We start from the raw sequence: 22,626 nt of genomic DNA on the forward strand, positions 1-22,626 counted from the left end.
TTCCTTCAAAGACCAAGGGCAGCAGTGGAAGAGCGTCACTGCTGGAAGTTCGGTTAGGAGCTTTTTTGCTTCAGTTACACACCACTTCTGTTCGTTCTACGTTTGTTCGCTCGTTGTTGTTGTTGTGTTTCTTGTTTGTATTTCTTTCTTTTGTTTTTTGGGGGGGGGGGGGGGGTGCCAGCCGCAGTTGGGGAATATTTTGCTGTCAGTTAATACAAAAACATGCAAACTGAACCAGTGAAAATTATTTCATTTAACGTAAATGGGGTTTTGAATACGATCAAGATGAACAAGATTCTATCTAAATTAAAGAAAGAAAGAGCCCAGATTGCATTACTCCAGGAGACACACATGAACCAAACAGATCATTTGAGGTTAAAGAGAAAGGGTTTTAAATATGTATTTTCATCAGCTGTCAAATCCAAACATAAGAGGGGAGTGGCAATACTTATCTCTGGTGGACTTAACTATGAACATGTCTCAGAAATCGGTGATGAGGAAGGCAGATTTGTCAGGGTAACAGGTAGGATAGAGGGATCTGAAATTACAATACTAAATGTATACGCTCCACCTGGGAGTGATTGGGTATTCTATAGGAATATTTTTGATTTAATGGTGGACTCTCAGGGCACGGTTGTCTGCGGGGGGGACTTTAATTTTAGACTTAATCCTAAACTAGACTCATCCAACCCGACGAGCCAAACTAACCCACTCATAAGGAAAATCAACTCCTATCTGGTGGAAATGGGGATTATAGACGTGTGGCGAGAGCTGTGCCCGTCCACCAGAGATTATACTCATTATTCTGGCTCATTTAAAGTATACGCTAGGCTGGATTACTTCTTTATGTTCAAGGTGGATAGTTTTAAGATTAAAGATTGTGATATATTAACAAGGGATTTATCGGATCACAGTCCTATCTGTATGTCTTTGCAAGTGGCTAGGAAAAAACGAAACTCCTTATGGAAACTCAACTCAAATATATTCAATGACCCTGCCATAGTTTCCGAAATAAAGGAAGAAATAAAAGGATTTTTAGAAATCAATGACACAGGTGAGGTATCAACAATTATTATTTGGGACACACTTAAAGCGGTACTGAGAGGCAAATTAATTTCTATTACCTCTCACCTTAAAAGAACCAAAGGGCAGAAACTAGTAGATCTTCAGACAAGGCTAAAACGGAAACAACAGGAAGACTCTAACAACCCAAACCTTACTGTAAAACAGGAAATGAGGAAACTACAGGCAGAAATCAACGATGTTTATACACAGGAAGTCCAGAGGAATTTCATTTTCCTGAAACAGAAGTATTATGAGATAGGAGGGAAATCAGCAAAATACTTAGCATACAAACTACGGAAGCAACAGGAGGAAAGCACTATTTATAAAATTAAGAACCCTAAAACTCATATACTAGAAACCAAATTGGAAAGGATTCAGGAATGTTTTGAGTCCTTTTATAGAGATCTTTACACTCAACCTGACGCCCCTGGGGAAGATTGTTTTGAAGGCTTTCTCAGCCACTTGAACTTACCTTCACTTTCAGACTCTGAAAATGACAATTTATTAAAACCGATTTCGACAGAGGAAATTAATGCTGCTATCACCAGACTAAAACCAGGCAAGGCAGTGGGGCCGGACGGGTACAACTCTCAGTGGTATCGCATCCTTAGGTCAGAACTAGTTCCACTATTGGCAAAGACGTTTAACTACGTCCTGCAGAAGGGAGAAATCCCTCCCTCCTGGAGGGAGGCCTCTATCTCAGTTATCCCAAAAGAGGGGAAAGATAAACGAGAATGTGGGAATTATCGACCAATTAGTGTCCTCAACTTAGATTATAAACTATTTACTTCTATTCTTGCCCGCAGATTGGAACACCTGCTACCTGAACTCATTAACTTAGACCAGACCGGTTTTATACACCACAGACAAACAACTGATAACATAAGAAGAGTACTACACATCCTTGGACGGATACAAAATGACAAATCTCAAGTAATTATAGGGAGTTTAGACGCTGAGAAAGCTTTTGATTCCGTCAGATGGGCATTTCTATACAAGGTACTGGGGAAATTTGGATTCCAGGATAGGTTTATCAAAGTAATCCAGGCGCTGTATGACAGACCTTCAGCCCGCATCAAGGTCAACGGTAATCTATCAGAGGCCAATTAATTAGACAAAATCAAAATATTAAGGGTATTATATTATCAGGTGTTGAACATAAGGTAGCAATGTTCGCTGATGACGTGCTGGTCTGCTTGGGGGAACCAGAGAGGTCATTTAGTGAATTGATGGCTACTTTGAATGATTTTGGCAAGCTATCTGGCTACAAAGTCAACATTTCAAAAACCCAGGTGATGACTCTTAATTTTTTAGCTCCTGTGACTCTACGTAAGAAATTCAAGCTAAACTGGGAAAATGAAAATATTAAATACCTAGGAATACATCTGACTAAAGACCTCGCCGGGCTTTTCAGAGCAAACTATGAGCCAATATCTTCAAGTATAAAAGCAGACCTACATAGATGGAACCTGGTCCCCTTCCTGAGTCTTAGTGCGAGGATTAGTGCAATTAAAATGAATGTGTTACCACGTTTACTTTACCTGTTTAGGAATTTGCCTATAGAGGTGGGTGAAAATCAATTTAGGGAGTGGGACAAGTGGATCTCCAGATTTATCTGGCAGGGCCGGAAGCCAAGGATTAAATATGCCACTCTCCAACTCGCTAAGGGAAGAGGAGGGTTGGGTCTCCCCTGCCTAAGGAATTATTACAACGCCGCACAGATAGCTCCCCTCCTATATTGGTGCAATGAAACATACAAAGCTAAATGGAAGGAGCTGGAGTCCAACCTATCAAGCCAGTTCCCCATCCAAGCTGTAATTGCGGACCAAGGTTTAATATGTCATTTGGAAAAGCTAGGGAACCCCTGGTTGAGCCACACCCTCCGAGTCTGGCAGAAGGTGACTAGTATCTGTGGGATACAGAGAATGTTGAGACTATTCATATGGTTTGCTTTTGATTCGGATTTTACTCCCAACAGACACGATTCCAGCTTTAAATCATGGACAATATATGGGCTTACAACATTTATTTCACTTACTCAAAAAAACATTGTGTGCAGCTTTGATACCTTGCGGGACAAACATGGCTTAGCACGGATCGAATTTCATAGATACCTTCAATTGCGCTCCTACATTGACCATGAATGTAAATTAACTAATTTCTCAAAAGTTGAATTAGAATTTTTCCACATTCTGAAAAATGCTATGACCAAGATCCCTTCCAATTCTATTTCAAAGCTATACACAACGCTTTCCAATGCTAACAATAACAACACTCAATACATTAAAAATAAATGGGAAGCAGAATCAGGGATTGAGATTTCTGAGGAGGCTTGGGATAATATCTGGTCCTTTCAATGGACAACATCCAGCTCTATGGACTGGAGAGAACACTGCTGGAAGAATATTATTAGATTTTTCAAAACACCGTATCAGGAGAGGTATAAAGGTGTAACTATGCCGTGCTGGAGGCAGTGTGGCTCGGTTGTTGCCAACCACTACCATATCTTCTGGGACTGCCCCAAGTTAAAAGCCTTCTGGAGGGATATACAGGTTTCTTTAAGCGCAGTCTTTAACACTCATATTCCCCTGAGCTTTGATGTCCTGTACCTGGGTCATGGTCTTGTTCTCCAAGGCAGGAGAGAGATAAAGCTGCTGCAAATTCTCTTGGTGGCAAGTAAGAAATCAGTTACAAGAAGATGGTTGAGCCCGATCCCGCCTACTCAAGATGACTGGATTGGAATTATCCTGGAGATATATAGAATGGAAAAATTGACATACCAAATAAGACTTCAAAAGGACAAATTTGACCAAACCTGGAACAACTGGATTTCGTTCATTGCCCCCATGAGAGCAGACTTTATTTGATTTCATTGGTAACATTGCTCTACTATTCGCTCGTTTAATTTATGACTTGTTTCTGAAGATTATTTATATGACACTGACGGCTGGGGTCCCCCCCCCATGGGTTTTATATTGTTACTTGTTCTACTCTCTGTCAAGTTGTATGAGAAGTTTCCTTAATGTTCTAGTCTGGGCTACATGTCAACTTGGGCCTAAAGAAGATAACTGTGCTCCCTTGTTGAAACTATAATACCAATCTCACATAGTTTATGCTACTACAGGTGAGCGGGATCTGCTAAGTCCCAACAGGGTCTGGCCCCTGCTCTATGTTTGTACACTCTTTGGACTTATAAGCCCTGATGACTAATGTTGCACTCTCTCTGTATATAAAACAAAAACTGGAGTGGCATTTATTTCTGCCTTACTGTAGTTACCATGTGGATGTATTTTACTGTCCATTCCAAATAAAGATACAATTTAAAAAAAAAAAAGATTATACGGCATCTACCGGTGTGGCTTAGGTGCTTGTGACGGCACACATTGGTGAATTGGTTCAAAACAACAGCTGCTAAAGAGTTTAGTGTAGATGCTGCAATAGCACCTGTCATTTCAGAAATGAAGAGTTTTTCTTCATTGAAGGAACTTCAGCAAATGTTTGATTTGATCGGTTCTGCTGGTAAAGAAGAAAATGGGAAACACTACATCATATGGTTTGTTGACCTGATTGTTGACAGCATTTGATAGACAGGTACTTAATTCAATCACCAAAGTATGTTTTGAATGCACACGCTGTTCGGGAAGAATTTATTGTGATGCCAGAAAAGAAGATAAAATGGCAGAGTCCTGTAAGTCTGATGCTGAAGGAGTTTAATTACTTGACTAAGGAGAACAGATGAGTCCTCAACACAAAGTGGTGCGTGAAGCCATCTCAGTTCTAAGGCTCAAACAGCAAAGATCAGATTCTTATAGCAAGAGGAGATGTGCTATCATTTCATTGGCTATAATGCATAAACATGACATTAAGAAAGTGACGTGAGTGTTATCATTTAACACTGCAGCTGTGTCTTGCTGGACATTTAATAAACATGCCAAATCTGGAGATATAAAATGAGGTCACCGAGAATGTTACCCCGTGACACTGCTGAAACCAACAGGAGGCTCATTTCGTCATCATGGACAGCATTATGAAATCACGGCGCACAACAAACCATACACACATTGACAAACAAATTTCTGAGCATCCTCAAACTATAATACAAACACACTTTTTATAGTTGCAATGAAGTGCAAATACCTCTCCATGCGCGATTAAGCATGGCGCAATGAATACTAATGTCAAAAGTTGCTATTTTCATAGGTTCCACTACACCTCCTTAATTCTCTACAGGGAATAAAAATCCTCGAAAATCACACCCTCACAGTTCTAACCCCGCTTCTAAGAAATCCTGTGTTTAAACCCACATTCACTGATTCCACTTTCTCCCTATGGCAGGATAAGGGACTGAAATGTTTTGAGGATTTCTATAGGAAGGGGTCTTTTGTTCTTTCGCAGATCTGGTCACTGAATTCAATCTTCCACCTGCTCATCTTTTTAGATATTTCCAGGTGAGGAACTGTGCAAAGTCATTATTCTCCAACTTCCCTCACCTTCCACCTAAACTGCCGTGGGGCGAACTTATGCAATTTAATCCTTCACAAAGGTCTTTAATCTCAAAAATATACACTTCTTTTCAGTAATATGATGGTCATATGACCCTCAACACTAGAAAAACGTGGATAGTTTTTTGATGAATATTGATGGGACTCGTCTGACCTTGATACAGTTTAAAGTTGTATTTCGATGTCATTATTCAAAGACAAGGTTAGCGCGGATTTTGGCGTAGATGTATTTGACAGATGTGGAGGCTCACCCTGCAATCTTAAACATATGTTTTTCTCTTGTCCAGCTCTGACAAACTTTTGGCAAACTTCAGTACCATGTCTAAGGTATTCTCAAGGACTATTCACACTTCACCACACACTGGCATTTTGGGTCTTCCAGAAGAGCATACCCAATATTCTACTAAAGAATTGGAAGTAATAGCCTTTACCTCTCTGATTGCGAGACCTCCTTCTCAACTGGAAATCCACAACAGCTCCTTCAGGCACGCAATGGATTAAAAAGTCTATGTTCTTTTTAAAAGTAGAGAAAATTAGATATTCGAGACCGGGGAGCTTTGACAAATTCTACAATAAATGGCAACCATTCACTTCCTTAAGACAAAACTGAGTTAGAACCTCCGATAAACCAGATCGGAGCGACCTGCTGCGCTCACCGCAATGTTTGCCCCAATGTCAACAAACAAAGTCAAAAGTAGATGCTGTTCATTTTTCATCTCTACCTATTTGTATCATCACACATTTTAATCAATTTTAACTGTCTCAAGATGCATCGTTACATGTAGTGTTGTTTTTGGCGGCCTGTTTTACTTTTAGTCTAGTCTAGTTTTAGAGCGTACTCACACTGTCCTCCCGGACCGAGACCCGGACTTTAGGGTACTTGTCCCCCCTCCCTCTCCCCCCCGCGCCCCAGCCCCGTTTGTACTCACACTGCCAGGGCCGGCCAATGCTTCTTGCTGTCCATACGCCATCACGCCGTAACATGTCACACGCATTGATCGCGTGTGTGTGGCTTTGTTTACAAATCTTTCCATCGACCTCGGAGTTTTTGTGCGTCTTGTCGACGGTTTTTGAATATTTTCATCCGACCAAATCTTCAGTAAACACTCCACCTCCGCACCACACCAACGTGAACCTTTCACCGCCATTGTTGTTGTTGTTAAATGTCCGCGCATGGTCCGTCCTTCTATTTACATGTCCGAACAGGCGGACATAACGATACTGCCGTAGGGCTCGTGCTCGTGCTCGTGCTCGTGCTCGTACACATGCGCACGCTCGTGCTCGTACATGTGCAAACAGCTCCGCTAAAGCCCACCTCTTTCGAGGGGGCCGTGGACGGTCCGCTGGCCGCAGTTGAGCGCGGAGCGGGTCCACTCACACTGCTTAAAGGTACTAGGCTTTAGCTGAAAAACCGGTTTTGGCCGCGGCCAAAAGGACAGTGTGAGTAGGCTCTTAGTCGACTAAAATTCTGAGCATTTTAGTCTAGTTTTAGTCGACTAAAAGTCTGAGCATTTTAGTCTAGTTTTAGTCGACTAAAAGTCTGAGCATTTTAGTCTAGTTTTAGTAGACTAAAAGTCTGGGCATTTTAGTCTAGTTTTAGTTGACTAAAAATCTGAGCATTTTAGTCTAGTTTTAGTCGACTAAAAGTCTGAGCATTTTAGTCTAGTTTTAGTCAAAGAAAATTTTAGTTTCTTTTTTGTTAGTCTCTTATTAGTAATGCAATTATATTTAATCAATATAATAAAAGTACCTAGTAGTATTGACAAAACCAACATTTTCTTTTAGCCAAACCCATGCAGATATCTTTAGTTTACATGCATGTACAGGTCTAGAATATGTAATCCAATTTATGTTGATGCTAAATTCAGTTCAGTGTTATTTGCTCTGTGAAATACAAAACTAGTGAAAGTATTTGGCCAACAAGGGGAGGTTTAGTGAGTCAGTCAGGTAGGAACTAAAAACCCACTTTACACGCACGCACGCACTCTCTCTCTCACACACACACACACACACACACACACACACACACACACACACACACACACACACACACACACACACACACACACACACACACACACACACACACCTCAGCTCCAGTGGCTAACACCAAAGCTAACGTTAAAACCCGACACATTAACTGTAGCCTCATGTCGCATGAGCTTTCTAAAACAGAAAGTATTGTTACATTATGTCTTGACTTACCTAAATGTCATTATGGGATGCCCTCAGGTGTCTCTTAAGATCCGCTGTGTTTTTTTCTGTGATTCTGTGGTCGCATTTCTCCCAAAAACGACCCCCGGCTGGTGTCCCATTTTGTTCTTATGTTTCTTTAGTTGTCGCTAACCCTAACGTTAACGGTGACCCATGGCATCTTCAGAATCTAAATAATGCGCGTTTGGGGATTGAGGAAGGGACGTTGCCCAGACGCGAGACTGGGAGAGAAACTTCAAAATAATAATAATAATAATAACGTGACTAAACGAGATGAAACAACGTTATTTCGTCTCGTTTTCGTCAACGAAAATGAAGAGACATGTCGTCTCGTTATTATTCGTCAACAAAATTGCATTATATATTTAGTCTTAGTCATCGTCACATGCGCAACATTTTCGTTTCTTCTCGTCTAGTTTTCGTCACGTGATAAAGGTTCGTTGACGAAAGCAACACTAGTTACATGCTTAGCTCAGATTTCAGCACCAACCACAAGTTAGAGCGAAACTGTGTGAACACACACTGCGGGCGCTCAGCACACAAGCAGGCGTGTGTGTGTGTGCGCGCGTGGGTGGGTGCGTGCGTGCGTGCGTGCGTGCGTGTGTGTGTGTGTGTGTGTGTGTGTGTGAGATGTGGAGTTGAATAAATGGAACAATATTTCAAAATTGCATTGAAAAAAATCAATTTGTGGCCACGTCACACATAGGTCGATGTATGGGAAACACTGCCTCACTCACTCAACTTCTTTTCCTCGCTCACAGCTTTTTGATTCATACTTTTTGATGTGCAACACCTTTTTTGACACACGAATTGTGACCATTATGAATATGAATTAGAGAATTATGGATGCGTCTTTTTGACAGAGGTCTTACACCATAAATGTCGGGGTTGCAGACAGACTCGCTCGTAGTGAACTGTGAATACCACTTAGACACATGTACCGCAGGCTTTGCTCTTGCCTGAGTTCTCAGTCCTGTCTGAGCGCACCAGGGAGAAGCCGTCCAGGGAAACGAGAGAGTCAGGCACTTCCTCCTGTAGCCACGTCGCAGTGAACACAAGCAGGCATGACTCCCGGTACTCGTGTAGACATCTGGTGTTGACTCTGAGCTCCTCAACTTTGCTTTGCTTAGCGAGCGTACGTTACAAAGAAGCAATTTTTAAAAAGCACATAGAGGGTTAAGATTACGAAGTAAAGATCACCTGCATGTTGGGTCATGGTAAAGCTACAGTAAACAGAAGTGTTTTTAGGCCTGATTTAAAGGAGTTTATAGTCTGAGCACACCTCAGGTGTTCAGGGAGACTTTCAGTAGACTCCATTCCTTCTTCAGGCAGATTTACAAGTAGAACAGTGTACAGGTGTTTCTATACATGTGTGAGTATGTGTGTGGTTCCTGCAATAAACAGAAATAACAATGTCTTACAATATATAGTAATATCTCTAATCACTTCTAATATACAGTATATAATATGTATAACAGCAGGGATCCATATCACTCACAGAACTAGAGTTACTGGCATAACAGCGCATTCCTGTAGATATTACAATAGTAATATAAAGTATAAACATTAACAAACTAACCCCGCATTTAGAATAAACATAATCTCACCTGCGTCATGCACGCACAAAATCCGGACACAGAGAGAGGAGAGCAAGAGGAGATTAAACCACAGTAATATAACTTCTCTGTCGCTCCGAAGCTGGAGACAGCGCTACATGCGGGTGCATGTCTGTATTGAGCTCGGCGTGAGCTTGCTCGTGCTGACGGCGTGATCACGCGGAATCGCGCACCTGATCGCGTGGACCCGCTCGCCTGTGGCTCTATCTGCTTCACCTGCTGATCAGAGAAAGGGCTTTTGTACAAGTATGTTATGGTCCACCGTATTAAAAGCAGTACTGAGATCAAGCAGTAGCAAGACTGATGCTTTTGGTGCATCACTGTTTCCATGTATGTCATTTAGGACTTTAGTAAGTGCAGTCTCAGTGCTGTGATGTGGCCGAAATCCTGACTGGAAAACATTAAATAGATTGTTTTGAATCATAAAGTAGTATAGTTAATTTTCAATGACTTTTAATGATCTTTGCCAGAAATGCAAAGCTGCTCATGACTGAGGCATCCAGATTAGCTCCTTCAACAGGGGCTCGATCACTGCAGTTTTCAAGGCTTCGGGAAAATGCCCCAACTGAAGGGAGGTGTTTACTATGTTCAGCACTTCTGGTGCAACACCAATAAAAATATTTTTAAAGAAGCTTGTAGGCAGCAGATTAAGACAGGAGGTGGTGGATTTTAGCTCCTGAACAGTTTCAGTCAGATATGCACAGTCTAAAGGTTCAAAGTGTTGTAGAGTCATTAGTGAATCTGGAGGCATAAGTGACAAAGCCATGTTCCCTGAGGTGGAGCTACTTATTGTTTGTCTTATCTTTAGAATTTTATCAGTGAAGAAATCTGCAAAGTCATTGCATGACAGGAGCTCAGGAGGGACTGATGACGAAAGGTTTGTCAGTCTGTCGACAACGGCAAATAACGTGCAGAAATTATTATTTTTGTTGATAACCTCTGAGAAAAAGGACTGCCTTGCCCCTTTCAACTTCTGATTGTAGATACGGGGACTGTCTTTGTAGATGTTGTAGTGGACCTGTAGTTTAGTTTTTTCGCCACCTACGTTTGGCCTGCCAGCACTTTATTTGAGATCTCACTGCTGTGGCATTTCTCCATGATTACTTTTTACCTCCAGATAAAACCTTGGTCTTTAGTGGTGCAATAGAACCCATAAGAGTCATAACATTGGAGCTGAAACCATCCACAAGGTCATCGACAGAGGCTAAGTGCAGGCTTGGTGATGGAGTAAAGGCCTGCATGAGCAGTACGCCGGTATTTTCACTGATACAATGCCTTTTGATGACCTCTGGTTCTTTTCTGCTACTGCTGGCAGAGATGGTCGTTTTAAAAAATACACAGTGGTGATCGGAAAGAGCAACATCACTCACCATATCATCAGAAATGTTGAGACCCTTGAAAATAATCAGATCCAATATATGCCCCTTATAGTGGGTTGGTTCTGTTACAATGCTGATTAAGTTGTCCAGAATGTTTAGGAGCTTTTTTGCACCTCTATCCTCTGCATTATCTATGTGAATATTGAAATCACCCACTTAGACAACACAATCGAAATCAATGCATACAATGGACAGTAATTTGGCAATCTCATCGAAGAACTGTGCATCATATTTTGATGGCCTGTAAATAGTTAAAAGTATTGTTCACTGGGTGGCACTCAGCTGAGCAGCAACATATTCAAAAGAGTTAAAGTTTCCACAAGACATTTTCTTGTATTGTAGAATCTCCTTGAATAAGATGACAACTCCGCCTCCTTTTCTGTGCATTCTAAATTAATTCTTAATTCATATAAAAAAAAACAGAAGGTGCTGATTCAATCAAAACTGTCTCTTTTATTTACACTTAACCAAGTATCTGTCAAGATAAAATCAAGATTGTGCTTAGTGATAAAATCATCGATTAAAATTACTTGCCTACCAGAGATCTAATGTTTAACAGTGCCGTGTGTGCGTGTGTGCGTGTGTGTACAGCATGATTTGCAACAGCTGGTAGTCGGCCGCAGGTTGTCCACACAGACTCCACCACTCAATGCACCTCTGGGTTGATGGTATATATTGGAAATATGGACAGGAATCAAATACAGAGGTTATTGGTCGAACTGATATTCTGACAGGAATAATTGTGGGAGTGAAACCAGTATCAGGTGGATTTGTTTTTGGAAGTCAGTAGACAGTAGGGGGCGCTTACACTGTCAACTGTGCGAGATGAGGACAGTCAGGTGGAGAAGGTTTTGCAGTAGTGCAGTGTGAGCTCTATATTACGGGATAGTAGGCGGGCTCCAGCAAAATTGAGATGGAGACGGTCCCGTTTAAAGAGATCCGGTCTGTTCAGAAAGGTGGTGAAGTTATCAATGTAGGGGATGCCAGTGTTGTTGCAATATCCTTTGAGCCAAATGTGAAGCTTTCGGAGTTGGCTAAAGTTAAAATCACCAAAAGTTTGTTCATATGCAAGATGTAGTCAATACGGTGAATACAGTTGCCCCTTAGTTTTGTTGACTGTTGTAGCCTGAAGTCATTAATTCGGGTGGTTAACAGCTGGTTGATGTTTTCAAAAAACAAGATGTAGGATTGTACATTCAAATTAAGATATCTTTAAAAAAAAACTCAGAACTCATAGATATGTTATGTAATTATTAAACACTTGCATATTATGGAGTTTATTCTCATAAATAATATGGCGAACAGGACAAATAATGTTTACACACTGATGCTGTAATTGATGCTTCCGTCTGCAGATAGGAGCGCAGTTTTAATATGGTTATCATGTCACAGTGCCTAATACAGTCTTTATTTGTATGGATTTAGTTTGTTTTATTTTTAGTTTCAATGCGTTTGTTTTTAAAATTAGATTAATCCCCACACCTGTAGCTTTTTGGATCAAACAAATCACATAAAAAAGGCATGCCATCACAGTGCGAAAAGGCGCATACTCGCTGACTTACTGACAGATGAGGACGACGCACTTACGAGCCACTCTGCCCGTTCTCAGCGCACTGTAATAAAGGTTGCAGCAATGTCCTGTTTCTCAAATGTAATCTGTGCAATGACTGCACTCGTGTTGCTATAAGAGAACCGAGTGAGAATGAATGCTCTCGTTAATCTCTTTTTGATTTTGGCAACGGTCCGACTTCTGACACTACGGCAGTTTTGTCTTTAGTAATGCCCACACTGTGAATCAAAACATGTTTTTCCTTTTTTTCATCTCTCCAACATGAACGTCAACTTCACATCGATTGTCTTTTTTTTGCTTTCCACTCTGCATTTGACATGATGTCGGTATGAATGAATATTAATTTTGGGTGCTTCGTTGACTATTATACAGTTTTAAAAATGAGGCCTCAGGTATCGGATTGGATCAGAAAAAAATTTATCGGTACATCTCTATTATGTACCTATAAGATTTATAGCCACTGGGATTTTTTTTTTATCCCGAGGCTGTTTTTTTCCCCCACTGGACACAGATGGGTGGTCTACGATTTTTGATCTCAGAGCAGATCTATTTCAATCTACCCCCAAAAAAATCCCTTTCCTATGACCCGAGATCGCAGGTGGGCCCTTCTCTGTCTGGCATGGACTTTCACCACACCCAGAAAGTTGCAGCCGCAGCACTGTGGCACTACTGGTGACAAAGCTCACCTCCGCTCTTCCTCAAAACCATACGCACTTTGCCAAATTGGATACACTAAGTTTAAAAACATTTCTTTCATACAGAATTAATAATGAGGTATCACTATTAACTGTATGCTGGCACTGTAGGAGACGGCTGCCTCTCCAGTAGCTCTCCGTTTTTTAGCTCTTTTATCCTATTTTGACCTATTTCTTTCTACTTTTTTACTCTTCTTGTGAAGGGATTGTGTGTTTTATATATATCTGATGGATATTTCTAACTTTAAAATGCAACAAAGAGCCAGTTTTCTCAATTACGAAAGAGAGGAACTGCTGGCTCTATGCACGTCTCCTTAAAGAAAGTCTCATGTTGCCAGGACCTCGAGCTGCTAGCTGTTAGCCTGTGGCCGTATTATCTGCCGAGAGAGTTCAGTGACGTGATCATCGTCTATGTTTACATCCCTCCCAGAGCGGACGCAGCCACTGGCTGTGTTCAGTCAGCTCATAGTTGTTAACGTGATGAACCAGCATTCATGTCTTCAGCTGCTAGATATTTTCTGCCCCTTGCAACCAACCTTGACAGGTTCACAGTGGGCCTTCCACCCTGCCCTTTGACACAATGTTATCAGAGATACAAATTTGGCTCCAACACCACTTGCTTGGTTGCCTCTGACAGAGTGTGGTAGCTGTGATGGTGTCCGGGAACTTCAGCTGCCTCCCTAGATCGTCCAGAACCTACCTGTTGAGAGCAGCCCACCCTGGGCCTCTGTTCAGAGTAGAGGCTTCTCCTTGACGCGAACGAAACAGATGGAGCACTTTGTTGGGGGTCGCCGCTTGCTGGAGGTGAAGCCAGTACCAATGTTTTTTTGCCGCCTGTAGCCCCTGTTCGTGGCGCCACGGTACCACTCCTCTCCCCCGTCCTTTTAGCAGCAGCTACAAATGTGTTCCAATGACTCTTCTGGTAGTGTTGGTCCTCAAGGCCCCAATTGAACAGATTGGAAGAACTCAGGAGGATGTCATACATTGACATGGCTAAGAACTTGAATCGGTGTGGCTCCACTCTCCAAAGTTTGGTCCAGGATGATTTTCCTGCCAGCAGTATGCTCGCACTTGGTCCAGGCCCCTTGCGTGGTCATGCCCACCAACTGCTGAAGCGAATTTCCTCCACCTCTGCATGCACCTCTTCCTGGATTAGTTTTCACCTTAACGTTCCCCAGGACTTACTGTAGCAAGGTATTGGGATGCTCCCAAACCCGACCAGCTCAGTAGCCATCGTGCCCATCAGGATGTACCGCAGCCTTGCCTCAGCTTGGTAGACGCCACTTCCTTCCACTTCTGACTTCTACACCAGCTGAAGAGACCTTGGTGTCCAGTTTTTCACTGGATGCTATTATCAGATTCAAAATATTTCTGTCATCCTTAACAGAGAACTCCTCAGTTATGTTCACGGGAGCTGTGTTCACACTTAACACCATTGATGTTAAATTTCCTTTTCAGGTTTTTTGCTGCCTTCTCAACTCCATTTTCAATTTCTGATTGCTTCTTGTCACTTATGCTTTCCCCTATGGGATGCATACTGGATAACAAAGCCTGTCACTAAAGCTGGTTGTTGTCAAGAACCTCACGCTTCGATTTAATTTTGATTCTTTTGGTCACAATTCTATTTTTGTTCCGGTATATCTCTAAATCAGGGGTGTCTTTTTTCATGGAGGGCCACATGCAGAAAAAAAGATTGGCAGCTCAAAACAGCAGCCTTAGATTGCTTCTTAGTCAGGATGGTGATCCCTCTTCATAGCCCTGTATAAAGGGAGAAAATAAGATATTTAGGCTATTTGTATAGCACTTTTCATACACAAGGCAGACTCAAAGTGCTTCACAGCACAACATGTCATGAATTAAAATGCATTACAGGAAGACAAAGAGAATAAAAACATAGACAATAATAAAAACAGTGCGGACGTTAAAAGTAGAAAGCTATGGTAAACAAAAAAGTTTTCAGTCTAGTTTTAAACGTGGTCAGAGTGGGTGAAACTCTCACATCTTCAGGAAGTCTATTCCAGCTGTTTGTTGCATAATGACTGAAAGATGCATTCCCTTGATTTGAGTTTACTCTGCGAACCACTAACAGATTGGCCTCAGAGGATCTTAGTGATCTAGAAGGCTTATGTAGTGGGAGCATATCAGTGATATACTTCGGCCCTAGACCATGTGGTGATTTATATGTGAGCAGGAGGATTTTGAAATCAATTCTCTGACGCACAGGAAGCCAGTGTAATGATTTAAGAATTGGTGTAATGTGCTCACATTTTCTGGTCTTTGTTAGAACTCTAGCAGCAGCGTTCTGAACAAGCTGTAGCTGCCTGACAGTTTTTTTGGGAAGACCTGCAATTACTATTACAGTAGTCTAGCCTACTGGTAATAAAGGCATGGACAAGTTTTTCTAAGTCTTGAGCTGACATGAGCCCTCTAAGTCTTGTTACATTTTTAAGGTGATAGTAGGCAGATTTTGTTACTGATTTGATGTGACTGTTGAAATGTAAATCAGAATCCATAATAACCCCAATATTTCTGGCTTTATTTGAGGTTTTCAGGGACAGTGATTGAAGGTGTTGGTTGACTTTAAACGTTTCTTTCTTAGCACCAAAAACAATTATCTCAGTTTTATCCTCATTTAGGTCATACTCACACTGTCCTTCTGGCCGGGGCCAAAACCGTTTTTTCAGCTAAAGCCTAGTACCTTTAAGCAGTGTGAGTGCACCCGCTCCGCGCACAACTGCGGCCATTTTGGTTCTCAATCTGCTTTTGTTGAGAGTTAACAGAGAAAACGTTTGCTCACATATGTATGTCGAGCCGAACAGACTCATCATCCTTTTTGCGTAACGTCGCATCAGAGGAAACTTGGCCTTTTCCAAGCTCTGGTAGAAGTCGGGAAGGGAGAGAAGCTGATCACACTGCATTTCAATTAGTTCCAATTGGCGACTCTCTTCCACTTTTTCTGCATCCATCAGGAAGGGAGTCGAATACAGCTTGATTTCTTTCTCAATCAATCTTGGAAACGCTGACTGAGTTCTGTCTTAAGAGATGTGACCACAGACACATTTCTCCTTTTTAGCAGAGAGGTTGCTCTTTGGAAAACCACACTTGATTTCGGACAGCGTGGGGAAGTGCGCAACATTGAAGTTGTGCAGTTGTGACTCAAAGAGACAGAGCTTTGCGCAGAATGCTTTCATGTGCGCATACAGCTGTGGCACAAGCTGGTCTTTGCCTTGCAGGCTCTTGTTCAGTGTGTTAGGATGACCAGTAAGATCAACTAGAAATGCCAGGTCTGCCAACCACAGAGGGTCACTCAGTTCACGGAGAGGTTTGTCCTTCTCTTTCAAAAACTGATCAATTTCTGATCTCAAAGAATAAAACCGCTGCAGCACGGAGCCGCGGCTGAGCCAGCGCACATCACAATGATAAAGTACGTCCCCGTATTCAGCATCGACATCAGATAGGAAAGCTTGAAATTCTCTGTGAAAGAGCCCTCGTGCCTGATTATGTTCACCGTTTTCACAACTGTATTCATCACATCGCCAAGCTGGACTGTCTTGGCAAAGAGGGCTCCTTGGTGGATGGATGATACAGTGCATTTTAGCAGCCTCACCTCCACTCTCTCGCACCCTGGCGCACACCATAGAGGCCGTTCCTTTTGCGCTTGCATGTCCTAGCTGGCGCTCAATCCGTTGTAACTCCACCGCGCTTGTCAATTGCATCTGACACAGCTTCAAACATGTCCTTTGCCGTTGTTGTGCCCTTTAGACTCCTAAGATCAAGCAGCTCCTCTGTAACGCAAAAGTTATCATCTACTCCTCGCAGAAAAATCAGCAGCTGTGCGGTGTCTGTAGCATCTGTGCTCTCATCATATGCAATCGAGTAAAAGTCTAAAGCAAAAGCTTTATGCGACACGATGTTCTAAATTAGCTGACAGATCTTCGATTCGCCGCACAACTGTGTTTCTGGACATGCTCACGTTGTTGAATTCCTGCATCTTTTCTGGGCACACTGTTTCTGCGACTGTGGTGAGGCACTGTTTTATGAAGTCACCGTCTGAGAAAGGTTTCTCGTGCCTGGCTATGAGCTGAGCTACCTTATAGCTTGCTATTGGGGCAGTTTCTTGTGTTTTGTTACCACGGGGAAAATACTGCTGTTGAGCTAGCAGCTGCCATTTGCTTAACTTTCTCTTCTTCTTTTATTTATTTTATTTAGTGGAAAACCTGCCTTGTTGAAAACTGACGCTCCACCTAGTGTTGAAACTAAGAATTACAACATAGTCCAGTGCAAGTTTCATGTGAGGGCCATATTCAATTATATTTTTAAAACTTGCTGCGGGCCAATAAAAGATGGACCACGGGCCGCAGTTGGCCTGCGGGCCGTAGTTTGGACACCCCTGCTCTAAATGCTTTGATATTGATACAGTACTAAGTGTAGATGACAGAAATACACAAATAATTTGTGTATTCATTCACGAGTACCTTCTGATAATTGTTAAATTATTATGTGTGCAATATTTGTACTGGTTTAGAACAAACTGACCAAAAAGAATTAAGATAGTAGGTGTTATCATTATTACTATTAAAATTACTTAATGAACAGGTTCATAGGACAATGTACGAAATGTTATGCACAGAAATGAGTAAAAACGGTGGAAGAAAGACGGTGACCACTAGATGCCGCCGGACTGGAAATAGTGACAACGCACCAAAAACGCTGTTACATGACCGATTTTAGCCTACAAAAGGTTACGATTAGGGGTAGACATGAAAACCATTTGGTTAGGATTAGAAGGTCGTGGTTTGGTTTAGTACATCCAGGACATGAACAGCCACCACCAGGGTAATGAACCCTGCTCGCTTCGGCCACCGTTGTGTTTGAATAAATGTTGTTTGGTCAAGTCTGGCCTCCTTGCAACAAGAATCACACTACTGCTTTGTCCACAGCGCCCCCAGTTGACTAGGTCTTCATTACAACAGAAATAATCGATTTCAGGATTTTCTGAATTTACATTGAATTGGGAAATATTATATTGCATTGATGAATCGATATTTTTACCCACCCTTACCTATCAGCACAGCCTTGAGAGGGCAGGTGGGAAACTTGGCTCCATACAGGACACCTATTTTAAAATGTCTTTGTCCAGAGCTTCAGAATGTTTAGTTTCGGTCTACATCACTTTCATTTAGTTGATTCTATTCCAGTTGCTGCTTTGCTCTCTTTAGTGTCTTATTTACTACATTTGACATGTATCCTGGCACATACTGTACAATCATTTAGCTACTTGCCTGGTAAAACAGTTTTCCTCCTTGTGTTTCTCTTGGCAGGTTGTTCTTCCTGGAGTGCTGGAGCAGGTTGTGAACTGCAGAGACTCTTTGGCTCAGGAGTATCTAATGGAGTGCATCATTCAGGTAGACACAGATTCAGGCTTTTATTATTGTCATTATTTCATTATACAATACAGGATTAAACAAAGAAATTTAGGTGTAGCACCTTCCAAGCAAAAAGCTAGCTAAACAGATGTTCAAAATATTAAATTAAAATACAATAGAATAAAATAATAAAATAGGCAATAACATACAACAAACTATTTCAGTGTTCTATACTGTCTGTCTGTCTGACAAAAAGTAACCGGTGTCCACAGGCTCTGAAAACGGTTCAAACTTGCTTGCAGCAAATAATGCTCTTAAAAGGCATTTAGACAGTCTTAAACAGAATTTTCAGTAATGTAAATTTGTAGCTTTTTTTCACGTGATGATGCGCGTGTGACCCATAGACTGTATAATGAATGGAAAGGGGCTACAGTGACGCCAATCATAGGTTTGCGAACTTCGGAAAAGAAACCTACCCGAACGCTGCCTTCTTGAAGTCTTGCAACCATGGACAGGAAAGAGAGGAGAGGTCCATGTGCCCGCCCACTTCTATCAGCAACCTGACGTATCTGAGCCGCTGCTGCTGCTAACAACATTAGCTTGGATAATCGGAGGTAAGCTGTACAGCTAACTCAACCTACATTACTGTAGTACTACGTTTGGTAATCACGAAAAATAACCGTTAACCTTGTATTGTTTTTGTAACTAAAGTTACATGGTGTAAGCTGTCACTGTCGTTACTTGACAGTAGAAAACATGAACAATGGAATGATAACGGCATTATATTACATTATTATAATATTACCTACGGTTTGATAATGAAGTGCTGTTTGTTCAAGACTGAGGATATCAGCCGATGGAAATATAGTATTATGCGTGTAAAGAATCAACGTGTGTACATTTTTTTCTTAAAATCCTTTCAACTGCATTATTAATAATGTTAATGACATTAAGAATATTTAACTTATAAGCTATTTATAATAATCTTTTGTTTCATGAATAAAAACAGCACTAAGGCTTTTCCTCTATAGCCTACAATATGATCCATTTCTCACCATCACAATTTTTTCCGTCCATCCAGCCGGTGTGTGGATTATAGGAGACTATGCCCGGTGATGGGCTGACAGAGCTACAGAGAACAGGGGAACAGCCTTGGCATTGGGGGAGATGACATGCTGCATTTTGTATTTTTGTTATGCATGTATTTTTAGATAGATACACTTGAATGTAAATTTTGCACTGAATTGATTCTTATTTGTTACATTCTTCTATACACACCTAAGTATTATCTTTAGAGGGTTTATATGGTTGAAATTAATTGAGATTTTAATGTGCAATAAAAGTTCTTCCGAAGGTCTTGTCAAAAGTTTGTTGATGTTTTTATGGTGCAGATCAGGTATGAATTTTAACATTATTGTAATCAGACAAGAACTCATTGCTAAAAGTTTTTGACACGACTTGTAATCGGTTACACTGCTCTTCATACAGTATGTTAGCTGTTATCAACATTATAGAAATGTGTCTTGTGACTAACCAAGCAAGAGTATTCTGTAGTTCATGTTAATACACTCGGTACTGTAAAATCACAGCAGGAAAACCGAAAACTAGGATCATCATTTATTACACTTTTCAATTACAATAACTGTGGATAGGAATAACAGTATTGTGCAAATTAAGGACAGAGAATAATAAATAAATTGTAAAATCTGCATAGGGCGATTTGAAGAGTTCACAACATTAACAGAGCCTGGTGAGCATAACTGATTTGATGATGATACTCCTTCACAATAAAAATATTTTCTCTTGTGTAGCATAAAGTGAATACAACTTGAATTTCACTGTGCCACCCTGTGTTGTAGAATCATGTATAAATGACCATCCATTCATCATCACCACACATTTGAAAACTAAAGATGTTGTCCATGCAGTTGCTCTTCTCTACAACCAGATGAATGACACCAAATCTGCCCTTCCACAGATGAGCTCTTCCTTCTGTTGGACCGGTCACTCACTTTTCTCTATGTGGAGACCCTTTTCAGATGTAGCAAAATACAAACAACATCAAAACAATAAATTATATCATATAAAATAAAGATACCTCAAACTTCACCGGATTTTAGTTTTTACATTCACTAAGTATTGCTACATTTACTAGTACATCATAATGCATTTGTCTACCTTCTTGTCCAAGAAGAACTGATCCTCCTCAGAGTGTGTACTGCACAGACCTGATGTGTCTGATGGGTTGTCTCCTCATGTTCACCAACCACTGCTTTCAGACTCTTCATTGTAGTTTAACGCGTATATTCAGATTAGGTTTTTCCCACTAACATGTGACCATATCTGCAATATGCATCTGCAATGAATATGAGGATTGTTTGACAGTTGCATATCACAAAATGACTAAAAAACTAACTTACTATACTTAGTTTACTATATAAATGTACTACTTCTGAAATATGGATCTGCTATTAAACTGAACTTGTTTATTTATTTAAGACGTGAAAATTCATATACATTTGTTTAAGCACTTGAATACATAATAGAGATGTGACAGATTCAGCTTTACAGGCTCATTTTAATTTGCAAAACATTAACTAACAACAGCACATACTCAGAGAAATGGCAAAATTGTGCAAGAGTTACCGACAACAAGCAGCTATTAGCACATAAATGAAGAAGCTAATATTTGGCAACATTAGCGCTAGCTTGGTGAACAACGTGCATCCATGTGAACTGTGATATTATCTGGCATGCTAAGTTTGGTTAGAGAGAGAGATGAGGCTTAAAATAATACGTAATGTTACTTACCGGATAAACTGAACAGCAGACTGCTTGGAGCAGCGGCGGCTGCTGGTCTTACAAGAAGGGGGAAGCTCATTTTTCCGGATCAAAGAACTGGCCTTAACTTTTCATGATACTCTGAAACGCCTCCTCTGGGGAGACACTTGTCTCATCTCATCAAATTTCCCTGGATTGACTAATTCTAAGAAGCTCATGCTTTCCAAATCTGCAAAACACTGAGGTATCTGCTCTGAAAGATTGTCTTGGATGGCCATGTACAGATTTCTGTAGCGCTCTTTGGGATCCTACAGCTGTGACAGGCGGTGCTTTCTGCTGCTTTGGCATTGACAGCCTGGAAAGCCCACCTCTTTGACATGAGCAAGTAGAGACTCAATTATTTTCTTGCATTACAGAATATCCATAGATCTCTGCTGGACAATGTCAAACACCCCATCAGTCTCAGAGAAGATTTGTTCATATGTGTACAACATGAACACAAACTCAAAACCCTCCATTTTAATCAGAAAGCCTTTGGCACAATCTAATGTCATATTCCATGGTTTTATCTGCAATGATCTTCTCAGAAGTCTCCAGGAGTGCATCATAATTGTTTGCCACAGTGCTCACTATCTGTGATTTAAAATTCAATCGAGTGGGAGCGTTTCTGGGCAACCTTAAGCAGCCTGCAGACTCAAAATGTCCTTTTTGTGGATTTTGAGAAAAATGTGGCAAACCCAGAGAGATGAAAAAATAAAATGCACTCAGATAAGCATTTAGCCCCTGAGACAGCACCAGATTCAATATGTGTGCATAGCAATGCACAAACATTGCACTGGGGGCTATTGCTTTAACTTTGGCCTGCAAACCATTGAGAGCTGAAGCCATGACAGCATCCCCATCATAGGTTTGTGCCACAAGTTTCTCCCTGAAATTATAGCCCTGCATGTTCTCATTCAAGACTTCAAAAACAGACTTGAGCATCTCTTGGCCCAGAAACATAAAAGAAAATATCCAATAAAGCGCTCCTGGATTTTACCTGTCCTATCCACATAATGAACAATGACAGAGTTGGGCACAACGAGCTATATCAGTTGTAGCAGCCTGAATTTCAACAGTGGCTGAAAGACCAGTGATCAAGTCATTTTGGATTGAATGGGACATCACAGAAAACACAGCTAATGACTGGAATTTTGTGACCAGGGCAGAGTCATATTTTGCTAATGTTTCTGTAAACTCCTTGTAATTCCCCTTGTTGGATGCTTCACCACTCTCATCATGCCCCCTAGATGACAGCTCCTGACAGCCAAGCAAGGAAGTCACATCAATAAGGCAGTTTAGGAAAGCCCTGTTTTGTTTGACTGTTTGATTATGTTTTGCTACTTTAATGCGAGCACCTTCATTTATTGCATGTTCCACCCTGATTCTGCCCAGGCAA

General features: G+C 41.2%; 1 protein-coding gene across 3 annotated transcripts in view; it reads left to right on the forward strand.

Annotated features, from left to right (window-relative positions):
• Positions 1-22,626, forward strand: part of vps35 (VPS35 retromer complex component) — a 71,836-nt gene that overhangs the window by 31,370 nt on the left and 17,840 nt on the right. For all 3 annotated transcript variants that reach the window (XM_083913912.1, XM_083913914.1, XM_083913913.1), the window contains one exon: positions 18,363-18,446. In XM_083913912.1, coding sequence (XP_083770038.1) covers positions 18,363-18,446 — 84 coding nt within the window. The remainder of the gene's footprint in view (positions 1-18,362; positions 18,447-22,626) is intronic.

The sequence above is a fragment of the Echiichthys vipera genome (assembly GCF_963691815.1).
Source record: "Echiichthys vipera genome assembly, chromosome: 1".
NCBI classification, from domain to species: Eukaryota; Metazoa; Chordata; class Actinopteri; order Perciformes; family Trachinidae; genus Echiichthys; species Echiichthys vipera.